At 39.5% G+C, this 26,587-nt stretch overlaps 1 protein-coding gene across 1 annotated transcript; it reads left to right on the forward strand.

Moving 5' to 3' along the window:
• The first annotated feature begins 204 nt into the window (after positions 1–204).
• LOC102232655 (magnesium transporter NIPA2-like) lies at positions 205–25,200 on the forward strand. Its single transcript, XM_023342655.1, has 11 exons — positions 205–309; positions 401–500; positions 10,271–10,372; positions 19,511–19,648; positions 21,072–21,128; positions 22,210–22,300; positions 22,385–22,545; positions 22,977–23,144; positions 23,289–23,368; positions 24,413–24,625; positions 24,753–25,200. The coding sequence occupies exons 2-11, from the start codon at positions 464–466 to the stop codon at positions 24,942–24,944; spliced, it is 1,239 nt and encodes a 412-aa protein (XP_023198423.1). The 5' UTR covers positions 205–309; positions 401–463; the 3' UTR covers positions 24,945–25,200.
• The last annotated feature ends 1,387 nt before the right edge of the window (positions 25,201–26,587 follow it).

Genomic DNA, 26,587 nt, shown 5'->3' on the forward strand with positions numbered 1-26,587 from the left:
GCGAAATAAAACCCACCGTTTTATGGCTTACATGGTTAAGAAACGTGATAATGTTACGAATATCTTCAAAAATTTCCTCTTCGGTCATATTTCAGTCCGTTTTCTCATCAATATGCGAGAGTTTAGAGCGATGCGCGCTCCCGCGACAGGGCATGCAATTCTCGGCAGGCATGCATTTCTCGGCATAACACCTGCCCTGGCACAGGATCTCACCGCTCGGGGCGTGGTCAGCTGAATTCCCTTTGGGCCGCGGCTGATTCCGGAGAAAACAGCAGGGGACTTTCGGCCCTGAAGTGGCGTTTGTTCCATGTACTGAAGTGCTGACCGCTTCCTAAATATATTTTTATATGGATTTTATATAGACTATTTTAAAAAGGTGATTTAATTCTGTTGGACAAAGGTGAAGACGGACTTCCCGTTCTGCTCTGTTTCTTCTGATCATTTTCACCTGGACAACAGCACGATGCGAGAGTTTCACCTGAACGATACGTGCACAAATGGTAAAGAGAAGTTTATTTTAAAGCCATTGTAAAGGATTTCACACACTTGTCTGCACTCGTCAGGTGGATCCTCTTTGAGGAGCTAAGTGACCCATTGAGGAGATGAAACGTTCGCGTGCAGCATCTGAAGGTTCAAAGAGCCAAGCTTTATTTTCTGTGTTCAGGTGGATGTATTGTCCTCCTTGTTTCGTAATTCAGAGCTGAAACGGTGTCTTTATTCTGTAAATTGTACATGAAACGTGACAGACCTATAAGTCATTTTACGTTCGTTCTTTAAATGTCAAATTATGTAACGTGGCATGCATCACTAGTTTTCATACAAGCGATACGTGGGACAAAGAGCATGTTTTTCTGAGATGATGTACATGCATGCTTGAAAGTAGTCCGAAATGTACATACCTGTAGCCATGTTATAAATTAAGCGTTTAATGACACATAAAGCGAAATATGTTGGCTTGAAATACATTCTCAACTAAACAGTGCATTTTAAAAAAATCCTCAACTTTCGATAACCAAGGAGAGATGTTTGATCATTGCTTAAAATGCATAATGCATCGCATAAAATGCATAGTTTAAAATGGAGAATACTTTTCATTTTTGTCTTATTTCAATTCTTACCTTTGCTTCACACTTTAAATGAAACTGTTAGTAAAGTCCAAATATGTGAACATGTTTTTATTATTATGTTTATGTCCTCAAATGATCTGAAAGAAACTGTTTGTTGAACTTCAACATAATAATTAAAAAGAGGATGTTTAGTTTTCAAACCAATCTAACGTGTTTTCAGTTTCTCCTTTCTTGACCTACTGACTTTACCAAGTAAAACAAAAATGACAAAACAACTAAAATATTAAATTGGAATTTGTTTCTTAAATCCTGCTAAATACAAGTAATCTATAACCTTTACCTCTGTTTTTTGCTCTGAGTCATTTTGATTTGTAAGGTATTTTAATTGCTTCCCCACACCTGAAATCCAAACATGTTTCTCCACCACTTCTTTTTGAGCATTCTCTATCTGGGTGGTGCCGGGTGCTGAGTTGTTTACAGTGTAAATATTAGCCAAGCTCCTCTTGTTGCCCTTATGCAGAGTGGTCAGACCAGTATGGCACAACTCTGCACACGCAAACCAAATATTGCATTTTGGTCAGACAGACCAAAGACTGCCTGCAACATTGTAGGAAGCTACGGTGATACAATCATGAATTTCTCAAAAATGCAATTTGAAGACAATGTCTCCTGCGTTAATTTAGCTTTGTTTACATGCACAGTTCTCTGGGGAAAAGTCTCTTTGCATCTCCCTGCCAACTACAAGACCAGTATTTGTGCAAACGGTACATGCAGAACAGGATATGTGTTCATAACTCAGTTTTACGGAAGCATGGTAAAATCTTAGGTAGTATTTATGATTTCAGCATTTTTTTTCTTCCTTTCCTCTCCTTTTGTGTTTTTACCCTCTGTGACCTTCAGTATCTTAGGCAACGTAATTTGTTTCCAGTGTGAGCACTTACTGCATTGAGACTCTGTTCAACTGGATAAATATTACATTAACACAGAGGGGTCACCAACGCGGTGCCCGTGGGCACCCTGTCGCCCGAAGGGACATTGTCAGTCGCCCGCGGAGCAAGTTCTAAAAATAGCCATTGTCATTAGGGAGCACTGCCAAAGAAATGATTTAATTTTATGTTTTTACATTGAGTTAATAACATTTCTTTATATTTACATTTTTTAAGTAAATTATATAAAATGTTTAAAATAAATTGCTTTATGCATAAAACTCTTTTCTATGGTTAAAGTTCAGAACTATGCACGGACGCCTGCAGGATATTATCGGAGGGCAGCAGCGCCTGCAGTTGTACGGCTGCACCCACTCTGCCTACCTTAAGATTTTCCTTGAAGTCAAAAAAAGAAAAGAATAATTTCTGAAAGTTTTATTATCCAACCCTCTTTACAATTAACAAAATTGTGGAGAAAAAAAAAGATCTTATGTGTCAAAACATCCCCCCACGTCTGAGTCTGTGGGGGGAGAGGAAGGGCACGCAAAAGCTTAAATCTTATTGGTCAGTTTACTTTTGTTTAGTTGGCCGCTTGGCGCCTTTTCTGTAAGCTAAAAATGAATGACAGGAGTTTGAACCTTCCGTAGTTCTAAGAGTGGTTTGGATGCCGGTTGAGCTTTACCGTGTGCAGTTCTGGCAGGTCGCCTGTTTATGTTTCCCGAACTGGAGAGCTGATGGGTCTCCCATTAGCTGACATCTGCCGCTCTTCCTGAGCGTCGCGCTAAGACTGTGGTTTAAACAATTTAATCTAGTCGAAAAGTTCCCCAAAATAGTAAAAATTAAACAAACATTGTTGCTTCACCTTCTCCTCCTTTGGACGTCTGACACCACCTGAACCTGGGAATCAACATACTCCTCTTTCCGTGGATCTCACGGGTAGGCTTCGCTTCCATGTCTTTATTATTTAGCATCGTTTGTGTAAAAAACAAACAAACGAAAAAACAGGGTGCACTCCTTTAGTGGTTTAGGTTTGTGCTGCTTTTGTGCGACGCGCACATTGTTGTGTCTTTACTCCAACATAGTATATTTAAATAAAGGATTCAACTCGGTGGTAAGAAAATTAACGTGACTTTACTGTTGTCTCACAAGTTACATATCAATGCGCTGGCGGATAACCTCTAGGTAACTCAGTAGCTAGGGGAGTGGTTCCGCTGAAGTAAATAGATCCACTTTATATACTACACTCCTCCCCTTTTAGATTAATGCTACATAACTAAAGTAACACATAACATTGCCAATGCATTAAACACAATTTGTTATCCAGTTGACAAATATTAGAACTCTTTTTTTTTTTCTTAGTCCATAAGTGAAACTCATGAATCCAATCTTTTCGGGGGTGCCCTGAGTCGTTCAGGGTTACGCCTGGGAACCTGTGGGGTGCTCTCGGTAGGGGGCACTTCCTCTACAACTGTGGGTGTCACTGTACTGGGTTCAGAGTTGGTTTCAGGATCAGGTGGACGTGCTGGTTGACGGTGTCTTTGGTTGAGCATTCAACAGTTGATCCACATGACGTCTCCAGGTATGCTCTCCAGTGTACACCTCGTACATCAGAGGGCCGCTCCTAGTGATGATCTTTCCAGGCGTCCACTTTTCCCCTTGGCAGTCACGTGCCAGGACCTGCTGTCCCACATCGAAGCTCCTTGGCGGTTCACTCGAAAAGCTGCTGACCTGTTTGTTCTGCACTTCTTTTCTCAGGTTTGGCTTTAGAAGGTCAATGCGAGATCTGAGCGGTGTGTTCATAAACAGCATTGCAGGTGTCTGATTAGTTGTTGCATGGACAGAATTGCGGTACACCAGGAGGAAATTGTCAATTTTGTGTTGAAGAGATATGTCTTCTTTTGTCATTGCTTTTATGGACTTTTTGAATGTTTGTACGAACCGTTCTGCTAACCCGTTTGTTGCTGGATGGTGAGGTGCTGACTTGAAATGTTTGATACCATTCTTTTTCGTGAAGTCTTGGAATTCTTCAGAAGTATACTGTGGGCCATTGTCACTCACAATTTGCTCAGGTAGGCCATTCCTGGCGAAGATGGTTCTCAGAACAGAGATAGTCTTTTCTGATGTTGTTGATTTCATTGGGACTACTTCTGGCCATTTTGAGTGAGCGTCCACAGCTATGAGAAACATAGAGTTCATGAACGGACCAGCAAAATCAATGTGCACTCTCTGCCAGGGTACAGACGGCCATTCCCACGGATGTAGGGGAGCCTGTGGTGGTGCGTTTTGAACGCTCAGGCATCCTGGGCAGGTTTTGGTGATGTCCTCAATCTGTTTATCTATCCCTGGCCACCATACGTAGCCAAACTTTTCATCTTCACCGTACCTACGTGAGCCTCATGCAGACTGTCCAACACTCCGGTGCGAAGCTTGGAGGGCACTACCACACGTGATCCACACATCAAGGTTCCCTGGCAGACTGACAGTTGATCACGTCTTGCTGAAAACTCAGGAAAGTATGGATTCCCCTGGGCAGGCCAGCCTTGTACTGTGATGTCATACACCTTGGAAAGTGTTGGGTCATTCCGCGTTTCTTTTCGTATCAGGGCATTTGTAACTGGCAGCTGATCTACCAGTGTTGTGTGGAACATTTCTGCCGGGTCACCCTTTGATGGTAGTTCCTCCACAGATGTTGACAGTGGGAGGCGTGACAAATCATCAGCATTGCAGTGTTGTTTAGTCCCCTTGAACTCGATGTCATACAAGTGTGCTCCTAAGAACAGGGCCCATTGCTGTAGTCGCGCAGCTGACATCACTGGGACTCCTTTTCGTGGATTGAATATTGACACTAAGGGCTAATGATCAGTCACTAAGGTAAACATTCGGCCATAGAGGTAATGGTAGAACTTTTTGATACCCCTTACTGTCAATCTGTGCATAATTGCGTTCGGCACTTCACAGGGACCTTGAAGCGAATGCAATTGGGCGTTCAAGTCCATTATCCATCGTGTGCGACAGGACTGCACCAATGCCGTATGGGGACGCGTCACATGCTAGACGGATGGGTCTGGATGGATTATAGTGGGTAAGTAGCTCGTCAGATGTTATTAGTCTTTTTGTTTCTGTGAATGCCTTTTCACATTTTTCTGACCAATGCCATTCCACTCCTGTTTGTAGCAGCGCATTTAGTGGATACAGCACTGAGGCAAGGTTTGGTAGAAACTTGTGGTAATAGTTGACGAGACCCAGGTATGATCTGAGTTGTGACACATTTTCAGGTTTAGGTGCTTTCAGCACTGCCTCAATTTTCTCTTGTGACTTGTGCAAGCCGTGCTTGTCAATGACATGTCCGCAGTATGAGATTTCACTTTTGAAAAATTCACATTTCTCTCTCTTTGCCTGTAGCCCATACTCACTCAGCCTGGTGAGTACTTTGCTCAGGTTTTGGAAGTGATCATCATCATCTTTTCCTGTTATGATAATATCATCCAGGTAGCATTGTGTTCCAGGTATATCCTGGAGCACCTGATCCATGGCTCTTTGCCAGATGGCTGGGGCTGAAGAAACACCAAACACAAGACGATTGTATTGGTAAAGTCCCTTATGAGTGTTGATGGTTAGAAACGTTTTGCTTGACTCCTCCACTTCCATCTGGAGATAGGCCTGTGACAAGTCTATCTTTGAAAACTTCTCCCCACCAGCCAATGATGAGAAGATGTCCTCTATTCGTGGAAGAGGGTACTGCACCGTGCGCAACACCGGGTTGATGCTCACTTTGAAGTCCCCACATATACGCACTTCACTTTTTCCTTTCTTCATCACAGGAACAATGGGCGTAGCTCAGTCACTCCAATCAACTTTTGAGAGAATGCCGGATGCCTCCAAGCTTTGCAGTTCAGCGTCTATCTTGGGACATAGGGCATACGGCACCGGGCGCGCCTTGTGGAATCTTGGGTTGGCATCTTTGTCAAGTTAAATTTTTGCTTTTAGTTTTAGTTTGCCAATGCCTTTCTCGAACACGTGTGCATTAGCCTCCAATAACTGTGGCAATCTCTGCTCAAGCCTATGGGTGGAGCTCTTGAGACCTGCCGAGATATTCAGGGCTTTTATTGCATGCCAGTCAAGCTGAATTCTTCTCAGCCATTCACGCCCCAGTAGCGCTGGGCCTGTGGTTTTCAGGACATAGAGCTCTAGCTTGTGTGTTTGGTCACCATAGACCACATCCACTTTAAGTTTCCCTTTTGGTGACACTTTTTCACCTGTGTAGGTTTTTAACATCACTGATGTCTTTTTCAGTGGTACGTGGGAGAGCAGCCTGTCATAATCGGTTTCGGAGATCACTGACAAAGCTGAACCTGTGTCCAGTTCCATCTTTAGTTTCACTCCAGACACTGTAGTCGTGACCCATATTATTTTCTTCAGTTATGCTATGCAACTCTAAGCATGACAGGTCATCATCCTCACTGCTGTTTTTGTGTTGTCAGAATGTTCTGTAACTTTGTGCATTTCATTTGCTTTGGCCTTTGATTTAGGTTTAAAACCTTTGTTCTTTCTAGATTTTTCTTTTTGGATATTTGTTTGGTATGATTTGCCTGCTCTTTCTATGTGGCCTTGTTTGTGGCATTTCCTACATGTCTTTTCTTTGAATCAGCAGTCATTTGCTTTGTCTGAGGATTTACCACACCTGTAGCATTTTTGCTTTTTCCCATTTAAGGACATTTGATGCACTTCGTTTTCTAAGCTTTTCTTCTGTAGCTCTGATGCAGCCTTAGCTGCTGTTTCCATTGAGATAGCTAGTTCGAGTGCTTTCTTCAAATCTATCTCTTTTTCGGACAGTAGCCTTTTTTGTGTGCTCGTACAGTGCATGCCACATACCAATCGATCTCTCAAGGCATCGTCAAGTCCCGTTTTAAAGTCACAATGCTGCGAGAGTTTGTGCAGTTCGGCCATATACTCAGATATGCTTTCATCTTTCGTTTGATTCCTCATATGAAATCTGAATCTTTCCGCTATTACTAGTGGTGCGGGATTCAAGTGCTTCTGTAACGTATCAACAATGTCTTTATATGACTTTCTCGACGGTTTAGCAGGGCTCAGGAGATTACAGAGTAGACTGTAAGTTTTAGCTCCCATTAGACTGAGGAGGACGGAACTTTTTTTTCTTCCTCGATATCATTAGCGTCGCAGTACAACTCCACTCGCTCTATGTATGATTCCCAGTCTTCACTTGAACTATCAAACTCCTCTACTTTTCCAACATGAGCCATTTTGGACATGGAATCCAGATATTATCCGTTTATCCTTTCACTGTGTGCTATGCACTGTTACTCACGTATCCTTTGCTAGGTTTCGTTTTGTCTCCTGCTTTATTTCGTCCTTTTCCGTTCCCTCCGGTTTAAATTTTCATTTCGTGCAGTTGTTTAGGGTCCAGATTCCTCGTCGCCAATTTGTTGTGTCTTTACTCCAACATACTATATTTAAATAAAGGATTCAACTCGGTGGTAAGAAAATTAACGTGACTTTACTGTTGTCTCACAAGTTACATATCAATGCGCTGGCGGATAACCTCTAGGAACCACTCCCCTAGTAGGTAGGGGAGTGGTTCCGCTGAAGTAAATAGATCCACTTTATATACTACACACATGATGCGCTTTGGAGAGGTGGTTGTGCTCTTACAGGTCAGGTGCAGTGATAGTTTTGTACGTACCTTCCGATCTGTCGGACTTTTTTTTTTTCGACATCTGCTGGTGTCAGTGATCCGTCAGCTTTTAAGTTTGCGAAACCACAAAAAAGCTAATTAAACGGCAGAACCGCCTGCCAGAAAAGCTCAGGCGGGATGTTAGAACTATGGGAGATTCAAACTTCACTTATCATTTTTAGCTCACGGAAAAAGCAAACTGACCAATAAGATTTAGGCTTTGGCGTGCCCACCCCCACAGACTCACACTGATGTGCACTACATACAAGATGTTTTGGCACAAAATAACTTTTTCTTCTCTCTACAATTTTGTTAATAGTAAAGAGGGTACGATAATAAAAGATACAATAACTTTTCTTTTTTTATTTTAAGGAAAATCTCAGTGCGTAGCTACAGCTGTACAGCTGCAGCTGCAACAATTCATGCTCTCAGTCACCTGTGGGCAATTTAGAATCACACAGAAAAGCTCCAAAAGGGAATCAAACTTAAAACTCTGAACTAAGAACTTCTGATCACATAATAGCAATTAACCATAGCTGCCATGGTAAATTATTACTGATAACTATTGTCAGAGGTGTGACCAAGTCACTGTGTTGCAAGTCTCAAGTAAGTCTCAAGTCTTTGTCCTCAAGTCCGAGTCAAGTCTCAAGTAAAGACAGGCAAAAGTCGAGTCAAGTCTCAAGTCAGGAACCTTTAATTTCAAGTCATTTCGAGTCGTTTTTATTTTATTTATGTTTTTATTTGCAATTATACATAAAATCCAAATAATAGACCATTTGTTTGTTTTAAAATATGTATTTATCTCAAATGATAGAACATGTGTAGCTGAACACAAAGTATAAAAAACATTTTTAAATTGGACCACTTTATTGCCCAGTTCTGTTAAACTTGATATTCAATAAAAAAAGACGAAAATGCTGACATTTCCACAGCACAATACAAAGAACCATAACAGCAGTTTTTTCCTCTTTTCTCTGACCTGTCAAAACAATATATTGTCAATATAATTTCCCAACGTAGATGTCTTCAAATACACCAACCATCCTTAGATGATACTAGACCCGGCTCATCATCATGATGGGACAGAGAGACTCTGTTCCCTGTGTTCAGGTCCAGAATCTGCTTTCTGTTCCGGAGCCCCGCTCACTATCCACCGGCTTCCTGAGCTAACACGGTGCACATTATTTGTGGAGGCATTTGAAGGACCGGATTTATGGTAAATAATCACCAATTTAACCCGGAGTACACATGCTAACACGAAGTTAGCTAAAGTCAACTATCTTACAGCAAAAGAAAAGTGCCACCTACCGATCTTTGTGAAGCTTCAAATGCCGGACAAAGTTGGACGTCGTGGCATCTCCATCCGATATTCTCTTCTTGCATGTTTTACAAGTTGCAGTTCGTTTTTTAGTTGAAAGTTCATAACCTACGTAGCCAAAAGAAATTACTCGCGGAAGCATATTCGAGCGGTTATTTCGTATTTCGTTCCCTGAGCTCTGTAGCTTTGCCGCGTTTTTTTAAACGTCCAAATCCTGTTAATTTGATTGGTTGTGCTGCAGCTACGTACACATACATACATAAGGAGAGAGGAAAACCATAGTGACGGTCTGCGCATATTGATACGGAATGAGTGAAATTAATTAATGACGCCACTTTATAAATAATGTGTTTTAAATTTTAAGACTTTGAGTATAAAATATCAAGTCTTTTCAAGTAAACAGCTTCAAGTAGAGTCAAGTCCCAAGTCAATGGCATGAAAGTCAAAGTCAAGTCCGAGTCTTTGAGCATTTTTTCAAGTCAAGTCTCAAGTCGTGATTTTAACGACTCGAGTCTGACTCGAGTCCAAGTCATGTGACTCGACTCCCCACCTCTGACTATTGTCAGTAGTCCCTAACATTAATATGATCAGGCAGCATGTAATCATATATATAGGTACATATACTATTGTTATAAAGGCTGAGCCAAGAAAATTTATGTCTGTATCAAACAAGTAGCCCTTCGTGTTACCCGTGAAGTAGCTCCCAGTCTCAAAAAGCTAGGTGACCCCTGCATTAACATGTAAAATTCAAGTTTATAACAACTGGAAACAATTACATTTCACGGTTAAAGGCCAGTTCCAGTGTTGGATTGACTGAGGTCTGTCTTCAATATTATGAGTTCTGATCTGGTTTGACATGGAGGATACAGACAAAACCCTAAAGGTTATTTTCTTACTAATCCATCTATGTTCTAATCCTTTTATATAGTCATGGGATATGGATGATAAAGAACAAAATCCTGGATATAAATAATAAATTGGAGTCAGATGTCTGAGGAAGGACAGTTAAGTTAAAAGAGATGCTTTTCATTAATTTTTGCCAAAGCTTTGGTCTATAGTCAGTGATAGTTTTTTTTCCTCTCTGCTGGACAATTGATTTACAGGAAATTTGTGCATTGGTTTTCTGGTCATGGCCGCTATGATGGTTTAACTGCAGTAATAAAGATATGTTGCATTCATAACAAAAGATCACCTTGAATTCTAGTAAAATCAGAAATTTCCTACAGAGCTTCAGATTCTCAGTGAATGCTTCATGTCTTTGCAGGGTCTGTGCTGACACTGTGGTGTGGATCCCAGACAGCTGTGTGTTTGGTCACCACAGATCAAACTCTGATCCTCACACACCTGAACAACAGTCGACAACCAGGTAGTCCTTGACCGGCATGCTTCTACCAGCTGAGACATCACAGCTTCTCTTCTTGTGTAAACGTGCCTTATTTTTGCTCTGCTGTCATGTATGTCTCTGTTCCCTCCTCAGTTTTGTCCTGGAAATGTGATGCATCCTTGTGTCACCTGAGTACTGCGTTATTAGGACTGCACTGTTAAACCTGAGCTTTGTTTGTAGTGCAGCTCAACTGCACGTCAAATGAAAGCACTGCATTGTCAGAAATATCTTTCAACTAAATTAGTAGGATTTTCAGAGTTTTGTGAAGCAGGCCCAATATACCCAGGATTTCCTAAGGTGATCCAGTGGAATTAACCTGAAGACAGGAGCTAATAGGAGTCGAAGGGTTTTCGACCTTTCCCCAGACTTACTGAAACAGAGCCAAAAGACCCTGAGTCCAAACTGACGACTCTGATGGCTCAAATTAGCATCCCTTCTTCAATTGTAAATGTGGCCGTTGACCGTCAGGCCAGACGGTAGGAGTGTGAATAGTCCATGTTGGGGGTGGGTATCTATGATACCAACAGGAGATCAGATCTCCTGTCTAGTTTTGAAGCATACATGAAGTGTTTTTGGAGAGATGTGACCTTTTGCAGCTGATCCATGATGTTGTGCTGCATTATCCAGGTCATTTTGCCAAATGTACATAGAGTTTGCAAAACATACAATCTGTTTCAAGAAATATGCAAAGGTTTTTCTAAAATAAATTAGTAATGTTTTTCTTTTAAATAAAGCTAAGTGGGTTTAAAATGACAGTTTAGAAATAAACTAACCAAATTAATTGTGTTGATCCACCTCAAAAAAATCATGCAAAAAGTGTAAGCAAAAGAAATCTGGGAGACTTTGCACATGCAAATTTGCATGCAGCCTTTTGTGCTGTGGAGGATAAATAGGTGACTGCTTCACCTATTTAGTTCACAAGAACTAATGGCATTTATTTCAGTCATAATCTTGCGGGGGGTGACCAAAGTTCCATCACTATGTGACAGCTGGTCAGCAAACCTGGCAAACATGATTGACAAGGCAGCACTGAATGCACATGTGCTTTATCAGGCTTGCATTGGGCTGCAGTAGAGACGGGTGGACTTCCTGGTTGAGCTTGCAAAAGAGTTCAGTAACTCTCATGTGAGTGAGAAGAAGGCACACAAGGAGAAACTGCTTCGGCAACAACCTTCCACACCCAGCTCAGGCAAAAGGGCGAAGTGTCAGGTCAACCATCGATGCAGGATGCGTGTCCTGAGGCCGAAACATCATCAGTGACCCCTCACACCCCCACCATGGACTGTTCTCCCTGCTGCCCTCTGGAAAGAGGTTCCGCAGCATCCGGTGCAGGTCCACCTGGTTCCGAAACAGCTTTTTCCCACTTGCCATCAGACTGCTGAACTCTTAACTGGACTGCACTCAAAAACTGGTCTCCACTTTATACCTGGCACATGTACAGAGCTAAATAACTTCTATTTTACTGTCAGTCCTGCACTTTATATTTTATATTTAGATTTATATTCATATTTTATACTGTATTTTATTTTACTCACAACATTGGAACCTCAAACATTGTCCTGAGCCGTATGCAACAAAATTTCGTTCTGTATACACCCTGTGCATGCAAAGTGACAACAAAGTCAGTCGAAGTCGAAGTCTAAGGAACAATTGTGCAATTGTGAGATGCGTTGAGGCCATTACCAGGGTACTTATAAGGTAATGGCCTTATTTACAGAACAAAAGCACCTGCTAGATAAAATCCTTCAGGCCAGTTGGCCCATCTCTGGACTCCAAAGGTAGAAATGCCAAATGGCCTTTCTCTAGTACACTGTTGGCCTTTGCTGTATTTTTTACAGTTAAATACCACAAAATGCCCAGTAAAACTACCATAAATAGGGTGACCATATTTTCAGTTGGGAAAACCAGGACACGTTGTAGCGGGGGGGGGGGGGGGGGGGGGGGGGTCTGAAAGCGGGGAAACTCTTTTGTAAATAGTAGGTAAACATACATTTGCGCTTTCATATGTTGTTGGCGTACTGATAGCCACGCTATCTATCTTCTGATTAAGAACAGGGCTGCCCGCACTGACTCGGCTCAGGGATTACGTCACACGCAGCGCCGTGCGCAGTGCCCTAGTGCCTGTAAATTTAATGGTCCAATGAAGGTAATTTAAAAAACAGGACATTTCCTCACTTTCTAAAAAAAACCCGGGATGCCCGGGACAGGACGTGAAATACGGACATGTCCCGGGAAATACGGACGTTTGGTCACCCTACCATAAGACATCTTTATAAGTAGTTACTGTAGTTTGCATTGCATTATGGGTATAGTACATAGTATTACAGTAACTTACTGTATATTTCGAATTTGCAGTAATTTACTGTTTACACATTACAGTAGTGGTACTGTACTTATAATATACAGTAAGAATTATATTTGATTTCCAACGGTCATCATAGCTGCTTCATCGTGGTTCCCTGTTTCTGTATTTTTACTCCTTTAGTGGTTAACATATTTTTAAGGCATAAAGAGAGCATGTACTTTTGATTTTTTCACATCCTAGCTAACATTAACATGCAGTTTATCTAGCTACGTCATCAAGCGTGGCTTCGCTTCCAACTGTTTTCTGATGACGTTTGTTTTAAACTCCGAAGCTTTTTCCCTCCAAGTGCAGCTCTGTCTCCGTGCTGTGGGCTCACACTGCTTCAGTTCTTCAAGACAGGTAAAAAAACACTTCTTAGAAAACAGTTTGAAGCCAAAACCTAGTCTGGAAATGTACATTTTAGATGGAGTTAACGTAACTTATAGCATCATGCTATATTGCTATAACTTAGCATTATAGCATGAGCTCGTTTGTGCTGGTTAGCCTGGTAAAATAACGTTACCTTTACGTTACTAACTCTGGTGTTTTATATAACTGGCATATTGCAACCTTATAAGTTACGTGTCTGTAAATGAGGTGAAAGAAAGGAAAATATGATGGTGTTATTTTTTGAGCTGGTTCGGAATTAACGTTAGCTAAGGTGCTAATTTTACCGTTGAAGGTTTTAGCTTGACTTTTGCCGCTTAATCTTCCTCGGGCGGCTTTGTAGTGATGTGTCGGTCGCGAACGATCCGGCTCTAAGAGCCGGCTCTTTGAAGTGAACGATTGGAACCGGCTCCACAATGGGAGCCGTTTTAGGATCCTATTTGGGAGCCGGGTTTTTTTCTACAGTATATCGCTGTCTCTCCGCCTCCCTGTCATTGTGCTTGTGGTCTGCAAGTGCCAGAGCCGATAGTTTTTCCCCACATCGTTTTTTTTTTTGTCCTGCGATGCCTGGTGTCTCTCCCCCCCTTCTCCCTCTCCTTGCGCGTTTTGCTCTTCTGCCAGTGCTAGAGCGGTCGGTCCACTGCCCTCATGTCAAGCGTGTGCTCCACATATCTGACCAATCACACATAGTTTCAATTAACCCTCTATGGCATGGCGTTGCCCTCAGGCAACAAACCACATAGCTGTACCTCACATTGCTCCTTTATTTTATTTTTTGGGGGGCATGATTTTTGACATATTTTTGTCCAAAAAATAGTTCTTTTATGAATATAGTTTTTGTTTGATTTGTATTTCATTTCTCATAATCAGTGTAGACAATCTTGGTGTTCTAGACCAATGTTACCCTGAGGCAACAAACCCAAATCTGGTTCCAGGAGGTGTCAGAGTCCGATTTTATGATTGACATGTAATTAGGGACCACCAAGCTCCCAAAGAATGCAGGAAAATATTTCTTCCCCACAAAAATAAAAAGTCATGCCATAGAGGGTTAATAATGTGGCGGGAAAACACTGAAAAAAAGTTTATCTCCACTTTTTTTGTGGAAACGGCAGGCAATTGGCCAAGCTGTATAGCGTTCGTCGGCAGGTGTTTATGTACAGACACTCACTCAGCGGTCAAGAAGCACAGAAAGAAGGGGAGTCAGTGTGAGAACTGAATAGGTGAAAATAAATGAGTGACAGAAAACGGAGCAAGATTTGGACTCATTTTAATGCTACATCAAGCTCCAGGGCAGAGTGCAGACTGTGCAAAGTCAGCATTTCCTATCGTGCAGGCTCGACAAACAACCTGCACAGCCACATGTGGACATCACACGCATCTGTATTGCTATAGCATTGTTATGCGGCATTTTTACTCATCATAAGTGCTTAACAATGTCAATAATGAAACAAAATATTATAAAATTAGGTTTAAGCTATTAATTAATTAATCATGTCAAAAATATATATGGGGAGCCGAAAGACCCGGCTCTCCACAGTAAGAAGAGCCATTAGAGCCGCATCTCGAAAAGGAGCCGAAAATCCCATCACTACGGCTTTGGGTTGAGATGAGCTCAGTGCGTGAGTGTCTGTTAGCATTGTTGTTACATCTAGGCCTGTCACGATAGCAAATTTTGCTGAGCGATTAATTGTCTCAAAAATTATTGCGATAAACGATAATATTGTTTGAAGACCTTTTTACACTGATTTAATGGAAATGACATAGTAATCCATGCGATTTCTTGACAAAGATAGATACACTTTATTTTCAAAAGAACACTAAACACTGGAACTGATAAACAAAATAAACAAAACAACCAAAAACGAAATAAAATGGATTCTCAGTCTCCATTAACAAAAAACTTACTTGAAAAAAAAAACTAAACAACATAAAGTACAAGTGGAAATAAATACTGCATTCAATCAAAAGAGTGCAGATTATGAAGTCTGTATATTATGTTGCCCTTCAGTAATAATTAGATTTAAATAGAGAAGATGGGAACATCGACTACCTGATGCAATAGTTCACAAGACATGATTTTTTGCTCCCATTTTTCCCTTTACAACAATCTTAAAACGTTGGTCTTTCTAAGATTGTGTGGTGTGTTACGGTAGATCGTCCTCCGATCTAAATCAGGGGTTTTCCCCACTGGGAGCTTTAACGCAGCCTGTTGAATGTCACAGGCAACCAATCAGAAAGCGCAGATTCCCTCAGTGCTTTCTGAGGGGAAATTACTGAGGGAATCCCAAACAGCTGACACGGTGCAACCCGAAGTCCAGCGGACATTGGAGATGATACGTGGAAACAACATTAATGTTTATTCAACATGCAAAGAATAAAGAAAGACAAGAGGAGGAGTTGGAGCGAAATTGCTACCAGTTGATAAACCCGGTAACTTTTCAGCTGTTCTTCGTTAACGTGACCTAAACAGGTTATAATGATTTTCATTCAGTCAGGACTTTACACTTTACGCTGACACTAGCCACATGCATTGCAGGTAGATTGTAGTAAAGCATTGATTAATGCCTGGTTTTAAAAAATTAGTTAACTGAACTTGTAGCCATTATTTTGTGCCCATTGTTGGACACCACATGATCTAACCGTTATACCTAGGATTTCTGTCGGCTAAGTTTTGAAAACGGCCGACAATCGGCTGACAGCTCTAAGATCCTGTCGTGCGCTGGGCTTTACACTGAGGAAATGAGGAAGGGGGGGTCAGTGTAGAGCACCGGAGTTGAGCCTTTTTTTCATTCAGTGTCATTAATAGAAAGAGAAAAAGGCCGGAAGAGACGATAATGCCGATAATTAAAATGACGTCGATAGTTTTAATTTATCGTACGATTAATCGATTTATCGTTTATCGCGACAGGCCTAGTTACATCCTTTGTCGAACAATATAACCAATTGACCCCCCCCCCTTCTCATTTTTTTTACATCTAATGACTGTTCATTTGTTTAAACCATGATCTTGCAAATGTTAAAAGTGCAGATTAGCTTCGTAGGTCAGCAAGGATGAATTTCTAACATTGTTCTTTTTTTTCCTTTTCTTCAGATTACCTCTTTTTTTAACTCCCAAGCTTTTTCCCTCCAAGTGGCTGTGCAGTTCTGTCCTGCTGACTGCTAACATAGCTTCATCTCTTCAAAAGACAAGACAACAGGTAAAAAGACAGCTCTTCAAACATATTTGAAGCCACAAAATAGTCTGGAAATGTAGAGGAGCAGCTAACCTAATCTATAACTTTGAGCTTGCTACAGCTGGTTAGTCCTGGAGTCACCGCCATTGCAGAAGTCAGACTGAACACTTGTGGAACTGTACTTGTGGAATGTAAATGCTTTAAAAAATGCATTTAGCCCCACAAACTGTCATTCACATCCGCTGTTTCAGAGTGGTAGCAGGATGTAGGGGTAAAGTCTAGTCTAGTCTCCGGGATGAGGTTCTCAAAAACCTGTTGTAATCTGGGTGAACTGGCCCTTTAAATATAAATTACTACCAGTAATTCATATTTAAGAGAGTTTTCCTTTTATGTTTTAAAGGTATCTTCCACCAAGATGTCTGTTGAAATGGAAATGACCTTACCCACTACACCAAGGGTAATCATGCTTGGTAAGAGGAATATTTTCTATCACTATAATTTTTTCGTAGCAATGTATGTAATTGTTATGGTAGTCTGTACTTTTACTCACTAGCGTTAGCCTGACAAGGGTTTGTCTATTTTAGGAAATAGCTTGATGTCTGCAACCCGGTGGATGGTCAGTATGGAGGAGAAGGTATTTTTCGAGCCTGAGCAACTGCATGACTTTGCCAGCATCCTTGCTGTCTTTTTTGGGTCATATTATGTCTTCAATCTGGAGTATCAGGAGTCAGCATCCACCACGCTGGAGATGATACAATGGCAAGTACTCTACACCAAGCCATTTATGAATTAAATTTAATGACAGTTTGACTGTTGGTGAAGAATCATAGCTGATTGCTGTATTGTATGTCTTCATTAAAAATACAATTAATATATTTTATTTCTGTTAAAAGATTCTTTGTGAGGCTCAATCCAGATGTTGGTACCAAATGCACAGCCAAAGTCGGTACAAGCCGCAAGACGGGAAGTCTTGTCAAGAGGAAAGTAGTCAGTATCAACTCCCAGATCACCACCTTCTTCCAACGACTTGCTGAATTTGAATGGAGGACTTCCAACTAGGTAAGTATTTTACCAAATGTAAATGTTTATTATTTTGTTGTCTTTTCCTCCTATCTTGCATGCTCTGACTTTACTTTAGCCTTTTTAATATGAATATCTCTTAATAAATCACAGAAATGTATAAGTGTGTAGTCGTTTAAGTGTGGTGTATTTTTATACTATGCAGTTTTCAGTTTATTAGGCACACTTTTGCAGTAATCCGTCAGCACCAACAAAATGACTAAAAAGATTGTTGTACTTCATCGTCCCCTTGGGGACATTTGTAGTACGCAATCTTTTGAATTACTGAAGACTGACTGACTGCTTTTGCCATAAACAATCCAAAAACCTGAAGTGAAGCCAGTCCTGCTCATTCTTTATGCAGCTTCTATTATCACTTCAGTCCAATTGATTTCTTTTTAAAACAAATTATCAACTTAATGCTGCTTTATGACAAAGATTTTATGCATGTGAACATTGTCACTTCAGCTTAATTTGTCAACTTCCTGTCGATTTGAAAATGTAGATAACTTCCTGACCATCTCATGACCTCCCACATTGTCTGTCTTATTCTTTACAGTTCAGCTTCCACAAGATGGATCCCACTGATTTTGTTTGACGAATGGAATAAAAGTTCTTCTGATGTAGGAAATGTGTTCTATGGTTTTGTTGTTTTACAGCACATTATATTGTATTGTGACATTGTTTTTTATGACATTGCGAATATGTAAATGGATTTTATTTCTACAAATCTGCTGAAAATAAATACCTGTTATTCACAGTACTTGGACTAAAATTTCTTTTATGAAATTTTCCGGTTTATGGTAAAATATTCTTATCTTAAAGAAATGTAAACTTTAATTTACAGACATTATGTTGTGAAACAAGTTTACAGTAGACCAGCTTTCCTATAAAATACAATTACAGTAAAGCAGTTATAACTGTAAAGCACACTCACAGTAAAAATTAACTGTGAAATATCATAACACTAAAGGTACTGTAGAATGGTAATTACAGTAACTTGCTGGCAACAGTGTTGCCAGTAAGTTACTGTAAAATTACAATAAAAGGTCTAACAGTGTAAGAATGGATGTTATGGTCCACAGACTCACGGTGAAGACTATTGACTTGACAGTTGTCAAGTAGATATTTGTTGAGTACGGTACACATGGAAAAATAACTACAGTAAATTGCATGTTTGCTAAAAAAAAGCTGCTTGTTCAGAGTACTATGTCTAGGCATTAACATGGAAAAATTGTGGTAAGAACAGATGATTATTTCTTTACAATCAATGTTCTCAGCTTCTGCTTTTAGTGATGGATTTGTGCATTGATTCTACAGTCATTGAATTTATAGCTTTACAAAAAGAAAATTAGGTTTGCCACATTTCAGTAACTAATCACAATGGAAACCACAGTGTGAAACTAGATTTCTCTGACACAACAAGACTTAATGTATTCAATTTAAATTCAGAAATGGAAACATTTTTCTGAGCTCCCTCAAAACTTTTCCTGAAAGCCACTGAAGCAAAACAGGTCATTTAGATAAGCTTTTTAAAAATCATGTCTGGTGGCAGAAAGGAACTAGAAGTTCAGATTAATTTAAATAAAGGAGTCACTGTTAATCCTGGAAAGTACTTCAGAATCACAGTTGCAGACTAACACAAAACATCCCAAAAGCCTTTGTTGAAAACCAGGTTCATACCAAGAAACTGACCAATAAAAAAGGTTTTATTAATTCTGTCATGAAGAGTAGATTAATACCCGCCCGTAGCTTTTCTAATTATATTAAAAGCATGATAATGGCCTCAAGAAGTGTGTGATCAATGGGTGATTAGGAATGTATTTCAGCATGTTGGTTCTGGTTTTTTATGTTTAGACCTGAAAAAATGCACAATAAATCAAACTTGTACATGGATTTCTTGTTCTTGGAATCATTGTATTTTGAAATAAAAACAGCAAATCATTAAAAGACCATAATTACAGTAAGATTCCTTCCACAAACTTGTGATCACAACAAAACAATTACACAAAACTGAGCTATTTCTGGCTAAATTCCTCTGAACTTACTGCTCTTATCATGGACACTCCTTCTGAAAACCTTTTTTCTGCAGGTGTTTTTATTTTCATAAAAGAATACACACCCTGTTAAATACACAGTCGTAACTGTTGTCTCCAGGTATGCAAACTTACAGTTCCTACAACATGTGGCTGGGATTAGCTGTTGCACTGCTTTCGTCCTTCCTGATTGGTGGAAGTGTCATCCTCAAGAAGAAAGCTCTCATCCGATTGGCCAGCAATGGACACACTAGAGCAGGTGAGCAGAGGCACATATTGACATTTGATCCACGTTTACTCGGTGCCCTAGGTGATCTTGCACCATTGAAGCAACAAATGTGGTTCCAAACAGATGAGCTATATTACTTTAATCTGAAGAGACAATGAGGTGAGAAGTTCAGAATAGAAAGAATAAAAAATGACTAAGAAAAGGTGATTTATTTAGAAACAGGTTAAAATAAGTGACAAAAGTGACTGCTTATACAGACCTGAAATTTCAGCCCAAATTGTTTTCCAACATGGAAGTAAGAGCGATTTGGAAGACCTGTTTTGTTCTGCTCAATCACTTCTCCCATCAGTTGTTACCAAGAAGGTTTTTTTTTCTTTTTGTGTCACCATTCATTGGATAATTCAATGATCCTTAAAATAAATTTGCAATTATTTCTATTCATGATAGTAACTTAATTTGTGCCCAGTACCACCTTTAATTGTAACAAGTACATCCTTAACTTCAACTTCAAGTTGTATTACATTCACGTCTTAGCTGTAGCATTAGCCACTAACCCTATGACATTGTTTCACTTTTTGCTGTATGATCCAGTTTGATCCTAATACAACATTTTGTCCATTAAACTCTCACACATGCATAAATGGAACTGTTGCATTCGTCTTCAGTTAAACTGGCAGATTTGTTATGGGATGGTTATTAGTAGTAAGATGTATCAAAGATTTAAAATGGAATTTTCAGAACTGGCCATTTTTTTTTCTCCATTCTGTTGTTCGGACATTTTAGTTAGGTAACATGTAGACCTAAACTTTCATCTTAGGTCTACAGAAAGCATTGGAATGGCTGATGTTTTCTCTGTATGTATGGAGCAATGCAGTACTGTCTCCTGTTACTGCATACTTCGTCAGTTGGCTGGCATAATGCTTCTAATGACTATTAATATAAATATTTACTGCTGCAAATAGACATGATGTGTAATCTCAATAGTAATAATCATTCTTATTAATGTATTGTAGTTTTAAAACAATACATTAAATTCATTAAACTATAAACTCTGTCTGATGCTGTAGGTTGGCTGCTGGAGCAGATACTCTGACTAATTAACCATGTGATATGTTTCTCTATGGTAAAAATGTAGAATATTCTGCACAAAAAGCCAGTGAAAGCTTTTACATGTTACTCATGACTGTACAGTCTATAAAATATGTTGAAAGTAAAGTGCACACTTTTAGTTTTTCTTTATTTGAAAAAAGTAAGTTTAATTTTTGTCCCACTTCTCTTATAGACCATGTTTGGACTGTCACATTAAATCCCATTAAGTAAAATTGAAATTTGTGGCTATAATGTGACAAAATCTGAAAATAGCCAGGAATAAAATACTACTTCGATGCAGTGTATGCTATGAATCAGGATGGCATTACCAACACAAAATGTGCCTCTGTTTGCGTTTCTGCAGGTGATGGAGGATATGGCTACCTTAAAGACTGGCTGTGGTGGGGAGGCCTGTTGACCAGTAAGAACTTCACTGTAGAACCTTTTACAGTCGTAACCTCTGTGTGATTGAAACAAAGTCCCCAAGAATGGTTGTTTACTATGCATCTTAGCCAAGTGGAGAGGGGGTCACAAGATAATTTACCCTTTAATAGTTCAGTTTGGAAACTGGCTTAAATTATATCAGTAGAACTTTAGAAATTGAATCATGCATGAGATTAAACTAAACCAAAATGCAAAAAGGTTCTAATAGATGCAATAGAGAATTTCTGCATTTCCAAAATCAAAATAAAACATTTACACTACCATAATTTCCGGAATATTGAGCCCACCTGAATATAAGCCACATCCACTAACAAAGGAAAAAAAGTACATATGTAGGCCCCACTTTTCCATCAGAATTAGAAAATTACGTGATATTTACGCAAATATGTGTTTTAACATTTAATGAAATGCGTATATTTTTCCTGCTGCCTACCAGGAAAAGGCATTGATCGTTATCTTCATCTTTCTCTTGCACTAACACCACAAAACTTGTTGTCTTGAGAGTCGGAATTGAACAATCTCTCAAAATTTTCTTATCACAAATTTTGTTGTCGCTCTCAGTGTCTCTTCGTCTTTAGGTAAATTTGCTCTTGAGCTTCTGCTGCCCTTCATCATGCAGCAGTCCAACCTTTCAAAATCCGTTGGTGAAACCTGTATATTTAACCACACTGCAGTGTTTAAAGTGTGTCTAAAAAGAAAAAAAAGCAGTAGATGTAATCCAGAAATTACAATACTTAGTGTTCTTCAGGGTTTTAAAACTCAAGTGCAATAATCTCAACATAAAGCCACCAAAACATGGTAAATATGCACAGATTTTCTGTAGCAGGTTGCCTTTAGTTGGGTCTTAAATTTGTATACCTATTTATTACATTTTCATTATTATTCATTATTGCTAGTAAATGATATGTCAAAAATTCAAATTCTAGCTGTCCTTATCAATATCTTTAATTTAATTTCAATTACATTTCTGATTAACAATTACATTGTTCCTGTAATCTAAAAGTTGACTGGTGATCATCTGTCCTGTGAGCGTGTTTGTGTGTGTGATGTCTCTGTAGTGGGAGCCGGAGAGGTGTGTAATTTTGCTGCCTACATGTTCGCTCCAGCCACACTGGTGACTCCCCTGGGAGCGCTCAGTGTCCTCATCAGGTAGCTGGATATTTCCACACCGTCGCCGTCTTCTGAGAACATGTCGATGTGTTTTGTGATGTCATACTGGTCTGTGTTTTTAAGTGCGGTTCTCTCCTCCCACCTGTTGGGGGAGCAGTTGAATGTGGTGGGAAAGTTTGGCTGTCTGCTGTGTGTACTTGGGAGCATTCTGTTGGTCATTCATGCCCCACAAGAAAGAGAAGTGACATCAATACAGGATATGACCAATAAGCTGCTGGAGCCAGGTGAGAGGAGAGTCCAACAATTCATCCAGACATGCTATGATATGCTACATGATATCCAAAATATAACATTGCATTCTTAAATATAATTTTATCAATCAAATCTGTTTTTATTCATATACAGCCAATTAGCATAAATGTTAAAAATGATTACATTTTATGAATTACTCTTTGAAAACAGAGAAAGATATACTATTTTAAGTTTAATAGGTCGATTTATCAAAAACAGTCTACCACAACTGACTCTGTGATTATGTTCATGATGTTACCCAAAACAAAATGAGTTTGACACCATGTTTCTATATTATTATTATTATTATTATTATTTTGTAACTAACTCAAAGTTGGTTTATATGCAAGCTTCAATTGAACAAAACAAGAAATTTTTTGAGTTTTTGTTTATCTGTGTTTGCCACTCTGCTTGCCTGTACCAGGTTTCCTGGTCTATGTTGTGGCATTATTGGTTCTGTGTGCGGTTCTGGTTTTGTATTTCTGTCCACGTTCCGGTCGTTCCAACATCCTGATCTACATCGGCATCTGCTCGTTGCTGGGAGCCTTCACAATATCGTCGGTGAAGGGCCTCGCCATAGCCATCAACACCGGTGAGATGTCGCAGATGGCAGCATGCTTCTTCTTACTCAACATTCTGAAGGTTAAAAACATTTTCAGTTCAGCTAAAGTTTTCCTTTAGCTGAATTACACAGAACCACTGCTGTGAACCCTTTTTTTTTTCCCCCTCTGCTCAGTGGTTTATGACACCTCTGTGCTCAGCCACCCTCTTACGTGGATCCTGCTCCTCACCCTCATTGTTTCAATAGTAACACAGGTAAGCTGGGCTCATAAAAATTGGCACTGCAAGTTACAGGATGGAAAGGATTTGGTATCTTGGTACCATATACATTGGTAATGCATAATGCTATATCTGATTGCTGTAAACCATATATCTGGTTATTAAATTGAATAATCATGAACATGTTAAAATCATTTGTTTTTTATTTTGGTTCTGATATTAATGATCAATCAAAATAACTTTGGGCAATGTCCTCCTGGTACATGTAATTTACTGGCTCACAAAAGTATCTTTTCTCAGAATAGATTAAGAGTGTTTTCACAGCTGGTAGTCCGATAGACTTGGTTCAGTTGGTGACCATCCATTGTGTCAAATGATCTAGACTGTTCCTTCAATTTCTTCTTCACAAAGTGTAGATAAAAATAGTGAATTCCGATTTCAGCAGTTGGAGGATTTCTCTTTCGTCTGTCACATTGTGCCAAACAAACACCCTTCAACAAAGGGCCTTAGCTTTTGCTAAAAATGTATGCAAGAAATAGACACTTGCACTTGCTTTAGTTGTATTCATCCAGAATGCCGTGGCTGCTGTCTGCTTCTTGCTTTTGGAGTGGTCTCCGGTTTGCTTGACATTCACATATGCATCCAAGTCCAACCAAATCTAGACCCAAGTTTTTAGGTGGCACAGAGTTTGCTTTTCTGGTCCACATCAGAGTTTGATTGTACATTCTCCACCTCCCCAAACAAACTTCACTTTCTAGACAAACTAACTAGAGTTGGATTGAAGCAGACTAAACAGGGCTGGTCTTAATGCACCTTAAGTATACTATAGACAATTGTTATAAATTATTAATTATGAGTGGCCAGTATGAAATTTCCTCTGACAGACCTCTTCATTTCATACCCTAAAAAGTCTTGCTAAAAATGACTAACCTTAAAAAAGTCTAAAACAGCTTTGGGACAGAAAGCCCCCCTCATACATGGAGAGAACACAAGACCCCACACACAAACCCAAAAGTTTGTGTTTGTCATGTGGCTGGGAGACCCATTGATGAGTCTGAAGCCACCTTTGTGTCTGTGCAGGTGAACTACCTTAACAAGTCTCTGGACACCTTCAACACCCTGCTGGTATATCCTATCTACTACGTCCTCTTCACCTCTGTGGTCCTTTCCACCTCCATCATCCTCTTCCAGGAGTGGAGCAGCATGTCTGCCGTGGATGTGGTCACAACGCTGGGCTCGTTCCTGGTCATCGTGGTGGGTGTGGCCTTGCTGCACCTGTTCAGGGAGCTGCAGGTGGGCATTCTTTCCCCCCTAATGTCCCTCCTCAGATGAACGAAAGCTTTCCTTCTTATTTTTGCTAATAAAGATACGACGATTCAACCTCATGCAGGAATCTGACGTTTGATTTCTCTTAATGCAGATTACAATGAAGCAACTGACCAATCAGCTTTCTCAGCCAGTGGAGAGGGAGGGACTTACAGAAGAGGTCACAACCAATGGAAGAGGAGGAAGGAATAAAAAGGAGGATAAATATGGACTGATGGACAATGTAATGATAGAAAGTCTGCCTCCTATGAGAGAGGAAGGACCCAGAGTCTTCATAATCAGCTGAAAAAGAGAATTCCAGAGGTTTCTGCACTGTTACTTGATATTTCCTGCACTTTTTCAAACTTTTGCCGCCATCTTAGTTTATGCTATAGGTCCCTCCAATCTCGCATGACGGTATTTAACGGTACAGTACTAGTCGACCTTTTTAATTTGTAAATATTTAAGAAATCTTGCCTGTAAATACCAATTTAGTAGAAGGTTCAAATTATTTATTGGAAATAAGTACTTTAGAGCCCACACAAAATATGCCGTCAAAGAAATAATAAATAATAATAAATAAGACAAGTCGACAGAATACAAGAAAATCCCAAAAATTGATCAAAGTTTACCATCAAACTGGTTAGTTAAATAATATCAAACTGCTCCTCATAGCTGTCATTAACCTGGAGCATTTGAAAGATTTTATTCTTTTTGATCATACGAGTCGACAACATTAAATTATCAGATGAGTTAGTGTCTTCTCTTATGGACTCCAAATTGGCTCTGCCTCTTTTTCACAGGCAGTTTAGCTGGAAAGAGTTTTTCCATGATGTCTCAGGCTGTTCATAAATCACCAGTTGGACCCAAGAAGAGTCCCAAGAAGATGTTAATTGAAAAGACCATCATGGCACCAAAGAAGGTTTTTTGCAGTTGACTTTTTACCCCTAATACGTTTTTCAAAGTTTTTGTGCTACTAGTGGCCTTTATTAAACAGTAGAAAGGAAGAAAGGCAGAGAGACTAAATAAATTAAAAAGTCAAATATAATTAAATATTGCTTTAAAATGGTGATTATCTACATTTCCAACATGTACACTTGCTGTGACAACTTGTCATAGGAGGAGGCTCACATTTTCATTTTGGCTGTTTTAAACAGACATAGTGTCCTAATTTATTCATCATAAGAAAGATGGTATTAGTTTAATAGGAAGCATTTTTAATCACTTAATCACCATTTTTCAAGGGTGTCATTTATTTGGGTGTTGTGTCACGCTCTGTGTGGCCTCATTGTTGGAAACAAGGAAAACAAAATAAGATTTTGGCTGTTATGCAGGGCACTGTGCTGCTTTCAAAATGAACAGCTTAACTTTTGTTTTGGAACTGGACTGGTTAGAAGACTCTTCGCTTTTGGTGTGATTACCTACCATTGCAAATATTAGCTCTGAGGCACTACCTTGCTTAGCAACTCTGAGGTCTATTAAGTGTGGGTCTGCTTTCTCTGCTGGGCTGCTGTTTTTTGAAATCCCTTCAAAAAAACTGATGGAAGACATCTCAGCTTCTGCTTGAAGTGTTTGGTGACTGAAACTAGTTTCTTTCAGCTAAAGTTGTAGATAGGCCTGTCACGATAGCAAATTTTGCTGAGCGATTAATTGTCTCAAAAATTATTGCGATAAACGATAATATTGTTTGAAGACCTTTTTACACTGATTTAATGGAAATGACATAATAATCCATGCGATTTCTTGCCAAAGATAGATACACTTTATTTTCAAAAGAAAACTTAACACTGGAGCTGATAAACAAAATAAACAAAACAACCAAAAACGAAGTAAAATGGATTCTCAGTCTCCATTAACAAAAAACTTACTTGAAAAAAAAAACTAAACAACATAAAGTACAAGTGGAAATAAATACTGCATTCAACCAAAAGAGTGCAGATTATGAAGTCT

Source organism: Xiphophorus maculatus, chromosome 11 (assembly GCF_002775205.1).
Source record: "Xiphophorus maculatus strain JP 163 A chromosome 11, X_maculatus-5.0-male, whole genome shotgun sequence".
Lineage (NCBI taxonomy): Eukaryota > Metazoa > Chordata > Actinopteri > Cyprinodontiformes > Poeciliidae > Xiphophorus > Xiphophorus maculatus.

What these genes read in the sequence shown, in the direction of transcription:
- LOC102232655 (XM_023342655.1), top strand. Translation starts at nt 464, where the DNA reads ATGCGAGAGTTTCACCTGAACGATACGTGCACAAATG. An exon ending in GTGGGGAGGCCTGTTGACCA is followed by an intron (nt 21,129 to 22,209) that starts GTAAGAACTTCA and finishes ATGTCTCTGTAG; the next exon opens with TGGGAGCCGGAGAGGTGTGT. An exon ending in CGCCATAGCCATCAACACCG is followed by an intron (nt 23,145 to 23,288) that starts GTGAGATGTCGC and finishes CCCTCTGCTCAG; the next exon opens with TGGTTTATGACACCTCTGTG.